The sequence below is a fragment of the Aegilops tauschii genome, chromosome 7 (genome assembly GCF_002575655.3).
Source record: "Aegilops tauschii subsp. strangulata cultivar AL8/78 chromosome 7, Aet v6.0, whole genome shotgun sequence".
NCBI lineage: Eukaryota > Viridiplantae > Streptophyta > Magnoliopsida > Poales > Poaceae > Aegilops > Aegilops tauschii.
In genome coordinates this window covers 44,283,868-44,289,392 of record NC_053041.3, presented here as the reverse complement: position 1 = coordinate 44,289,392, position 5,525 = coordinate 44,283,868, and the positions used below count along the sequence as shown (strand labels likewise).

The window sequence follows — 5,525 nt, the reverse complement described above, 5'->3', positions numbered from 1 at the left end:
GCCCTTGGCTATCAGTTTTATGTGCGCATGTTTATTGGGTGATTTGATGTGATCGATTCTGAGAATGAATTTCCAACATTGACTAGTTCTAGCAATTCCATTTGCACATTGATAAATGGTAGCTATAATCGACGAAATCTGGATGCCATGCCTATGGATGAAATCTGAATGCCATGCCTATAATATTAGTCTGACTAATAACAAAGCGCAAACAGAGGTACACTTCATTCTCCTTGCCTCTACAGAAAGGGAAGAACACCAGAGGATGTCTAAACTCTGACGGAAGTGGCGAAGCAACTGCTGAAGGTGGTTCTGCGAAGGAAATTACGTTTGTGCTCAGTGGTAGATTAAACTAGATTTTTTTCACTAATTAATATGGAACGGGTATAAAGCATCTATCCTGGCTTGGCTTGAAGATGGGTGCTAAATCACGTACATATCAAGCAAATGTTTGGAGTAATAAATAAAAACTTGGAAGCTACTGCAATTACTCGTGTGTGTTTGACATGAAGAAATGAACTACTTTGACTTGATTATCTTTTGCACCATTTGCTGTTGATGATTTGGGATTGTATTAATTGCACTTAGTCCCTTGTTGTTACATATCATGTTCAAGTGGATGACTTTTGCATCTGTAAATTCAAATAAATAAAATACTGTAGGTAATTGTTCAACAAAAAATTACAAAGCTCTTTGCACCATGTGAGTATAAAGCCCTTGATTATATTATAAAAGTAATGCTTACTCCCTGGCACATATGAACCTTGAAATAAACAGAAAACTAGTTCTATCAAAGATAGATAGACAGGTGGCAGTGGATAGATTTCTCAAAGAATCAACCGTCTAGCACACTAGCCCTGGTAAACTACATGAAAAAGATAAAAAAAAATCGAGAAGCAGTGGATAGATTTCTCAAAGAATCAACTGTCTAGCACACTAGCCCTGGTAAACTACATGAAAAAGATAAAAAAAATCAAGAAAACGCAAAAGACCTTTGCATTTCATTGCATTGAAAGGATGGGGAAAAGTGCATTAATTCAAAAATTGTTCAGAAAATTGGAAAATTTCATGAATTTCGAAATTTGTTCATGATTTTGAAAAGTTCACAAACTTAGACAAAAATTCATAATTTTTTTTTAAAATTGTTAGATTTGAAAAAACTTCACGAATTGGAAAAAAAGTTCATGGGTTTTGAAATGAAGTTCTCTGGTTTGAAAAAAGTTCATCGATTTGGACCAAAAAGTTCACAGATTTGAAAAAAGTTCATCAATTTTGAAAAAAAATCACATATTTGAAAAAGCATCCGGATTTTGAACAATAATTCTCGGATTTGGAAAATTTTCATCATTTTTTGAAAAAGAATTCATGGATTTTAAAAAAGTTCACAGATTTTAAAAAGGAAGTTCACTAAGAAAGTTGCAAAAAACTGAAAAATATTCATGGATTTTAAAAAATGTTAACTAGACAGTTTGCAAAAAACTGAAAAAAACTACAGATTTGAAAAAAGTTCTAGAAAATTGAAAAAGGTTCATGCTTTTAAGAAAGAAAACAGGAAAAAGGAAAATAAAAAACTGTAGAAAAACTGGCAAAAGAAAACACAAAAAATATAATTAGAGCCTTCGTTGTAGTGTTACATAGTTGACGCATAACAAAAAAGAGGAAAAACAGTTTATTGGCACGTAAGTTGTTGTGGCCGAGTTGGTTGTCCTAGTTGACTTGATCCGTTAGGTTGAGGGATTGTAACCTACTCTTGCCCATTTTTGAAGTTTGGAAAAACAAAAGAAAATATGAATGGGCCAAGCACAGGCCATTGGTGGAGAGGTCCTCTTCGGCGCCATCAGCGCCGCTTAGGCTAGCTGGCGCTCGAAGGCAGCATGGGCCGGCCCAGCATCGCTGGCGTCTAGCAAAAATGAACCAGCATGCCAACTCTAAATACACGAGCGACTAACCACTGCACCACCATCGCTTTGATGTCATCAATTGAAAAACACGCTATTTGACCATTTTTCCGGTCCCAGTATAAATTATTTGGGGAAAAACTCGTCAATATGAAAAAAGATTTCACGAATTCTTAAGAAGTTCATCTATTTTAAAAGCAGTTCTTGGATTTTCTCAAAATAAATTCATAAAATCGAAAAAAGTTCATCAATTTTCTTAAAAAAAGTTCACAAATTTGAAAATAGTTCTCTGAATTTTGAAAAAAGCTCACGGATTTGAGAAAAGTTAATGGATTTTAAAAAGGTTCATCGATTATGATAAAAAAAGTTCACAAATTTTAAAAGAGTTCACCAAATTTTGAAAAAAAAAGTTCATGGATTTGAGAAAAGTTCATTGATTTTAGAAAAATCACCAATTTAGATAAAAAAAGTTCACAAATTTGAAAAGAGTTCACCAAATTTTGAAAAAAGGTTCTCAGGTTTATAAAAAGTTCACCAATTTCGGTAAAAAAGTTCACTAATGTGAAAAAGGTTCACTAGTTTTCACAAAAGGTTCACAAATTTGAAAAGAGTTCACCAAATTTTGAAAAAAGGTTCTCAGGTTTATAAAAAGGTTCACCAATTTCGGTAAAAAAGTTCACTAATGTGAAAAAGGTTCACTAATGTGAGTTCGAGTGTCAACAGCCCACAGTTTTTTGCAGTTTAGAACAAAAAAAAGGGCAGAAATGGGCCGGCCCAGTGCGCAGAGAGGGGTATGCGCCCGTTTGCAGAAATGCCATATTCGGGCGCTAAAGGCGCCGAATAGGGTTTGGCCCGTTGGTGGGAGGGGGCCGGGGAGTTGTGCGCCCGTTTCTAAACTAGCCCTGTACGCAAAGACCGTGAGGGGTGGGCCAAGCCAAGGCCGCAGGGGGGGAGGGGGCAGTTCTGTGTCCGTTTCTAAATTAGCCTTGTACAACATATACGGTGATTAGGCAAAAGTCTATACTACCCTTTATACGAGGGGTGTATAACGTAGACTTTCTAACAATGATTCTCTCCCCCCTGATTTTGAGGGAGGTGGCCCCACAATCCTCCTATATCCAATCCAGAGTGTCTATGTTGCACATTACGTAAAGTACATAGATTAGTTTACGTAGATGTAGCATTGTCCTTGTATTAATTGCACTTAGTCCCTTGTTTTTTTTTCGCAGACAGTTAGTCCCTTGTTGTTGAACATCATGTTCAAGGGGACGACTTTTGCATGTGTAAATTCAAGTAAATAAAATACTGTAGGTAACCGTTCAATAAAAATTACAAAGCTCTTTTCACCATGTGAGTATAAATCCCTTGATTATATTATAAAATTAATGCTTACTCCCTGGCACATATGAACCTTGAAATAAACAAAAATCTGGTTCTATCAAATATAGATGAAGATAGATAGACAGGTGGCCGTGGATAGATTTTTCAAAAAATCAACCGTCTAGCACTGGTAAACTACTTGTAAAAGATAAAAAAACAAATCGAGAAAACACAAATGACCTATGCGTTTCATTGCATTGAAAGGATGGGGGGAAGTTATAGTCCTCCTAGGAGGTTAATTTTATAGTACATCATACAACTGAGTGGACATCCGAGGATTGGTGAAGAACAACCCGCGGTCCTTGTGCCCCTGCCTTACCCCATCATTGGATCTCATCCTTGCTCTTGTTGAGGAGCCTAGTGATGGAAGGCATCGCGTTGTCGAAGACGCATTCACTATTTGATAATTTAGCTGGACATAGCGCCTATCACTGATTTGATGCCATTGGCGATATTCTTGGCATCTGCTGCAATACCAGCCAATCCTCTCCTTCCTAACCCAGCACAGTAGAGCCCATTTTCGCCTTTCCAATGATTCGGATATTCTTTGATGGGCAGTCCATTGCCATTTAACATGCTCTCGCCATTCTGGGATAAAAAAATAACATAGAGCTTGTTAGCACATTTAACAATTGTTGCACCAAGAAAACAAACTCAGACATATTCAAACATCGATGTTGTTACCTTGAGTCATATATTTGCTGTGCTTTTGTATCCAGTTGCAAACACAATCACGTGAAATGATATCTTTTTACTGCATTGAAATTCAACTATATCGCCCATGATCTTACTAATGCTCCCCTGTACCTGTAGGAGATAAATAGAATATTGATAACTTGCCATATAAAGACAACATATGTTATGAAATTTATGTCATGTTAAGGATATACTTACTTTGATGATACCTTTTTTGATTAACCCAACAGTGCCAACATCAATAACAGCGGATCGGCCGGTTTTTGACTTGAGGATCATTGGATCCATTTTTGGCCTTCTGATGCCATACCTCGATAGGTTTCCAAATATTAAATTCACCGCCATCACAAGGAGCTTATCCACTAGATTCAGTGGAAGGCGGCGAGCAAGTGTCATCCCCAACCGGATTAGTTCCTTTGTCATTACATGAATCTGCAACCACAAAACATGTCACATCTCTTTTGAAGCCTGCATCATCGAATAAAATTTCATAGAATCATCTTCTTTCAAGAGTTAATTTTTCGGTGTAGTTCGTCTAATTGCTTAGTTGTTTGTGCATGTTATAAAACAATCTATCGCTTTATACCATGACATAATTTCTAGTAATAACTCTGAAAAATGCATCCATCTAGTGGTGGTTATAATAAGAAATTGCCATGTAACCACAGAAAATATATAGTGCCCATAGGGTGGGGGTGGGGGATTCCCTAGTGTTTCCAGGTCAAAAAATAATATATAGTGCGTGTACATACCGGGCTTCGTATAATGACTGAAGTATTGGCACCATAGGCCGCAAGGTCATAAGCAAATTCCATTCCAGGGTTGCCAGATCCAATGACCAATACATTCATGCCAGAGTAGCTCTTGCCTGACTTGTAGCTTGAGGAGTGGACGACATCACCCGGAAAACTTTGCAGTCCGGGGATCATTGGAATATTCTCTGCACTATTCTCACCACTTGCCACAACAAGAAACTTTGCTGTGAACCTGACTATTGTGCTCTTTGCCATGTCATGTGCCATGATGGACCAACATTTTTTGTCATCGTCAAATGTGGATGACTCCACACTAGTGAGATACTTGGGTTGAATATTGAAACGCTCTACATAGTCATCCAAGTACTTCACAAACAAGGTTTTTGGTATGTATGTTGGAGCATCTAGTGGGTATGACATGTGTGGCAACTCACAGAACTCCTTTGGAAGATGCAGCTAGAGGCGATCGTAGGCGCGGTTGGACCAAAGCGACGCGCTGCAACTTTCACGCTCGACAATGAGATAGGGAATTGAGAATTGGCTAAGTCATGCTGCTGTTGCAAGGCCTGCTGGCCCAGTGCCGACAATCAACACTACCACATTATCCATTTCAAAGAGAAGAGTTGACAAGGTTGTGGGATGGGTGCAATGGTAGGCTGGAGTGTTTGCTTGTTTGCTCGATGAATCTTTGGATGCATATATGGGCATATATATACTGGTATGTTTCATGTATCAATCTATTTAGAATGAGGAATGAAAAAGGTAAAGATTTATTGACGCCTTATCCTGGTGTGTA

General features: G+C 37.8%; 1 protein-coding gene across 1 annotated transcript; it reads right to left on the bottom strand.

Annotated features, from left to right (window-relative positions):
• Positions 1-3,686: 3,686 nt before the first annotated feature.
• Positions 3,687-4,996, bottom strand: LOC141026732 (probable indole-3-pyruvate monooxygenase YUCCA11). Its single transcript, XM_073503582.1, has 4 exons — positions 4,727-4,996; positions 4,173-4,406; positions 4,014-4,085; positions 3,687-3,866 (listed from the first exon to the last, which is right to left on the bottom strand). The coding sequence occupies exons 1-4, from the start codon at positions 4,994-4,996 to the stop codon at positions 3,687-3,689; spliced, it is 756 nt and encodes a 251-aa protein (XP_073359683.1).
• Between the last annotated feature and the right edge of the window lie 529 nt (positions 4,997-5,525).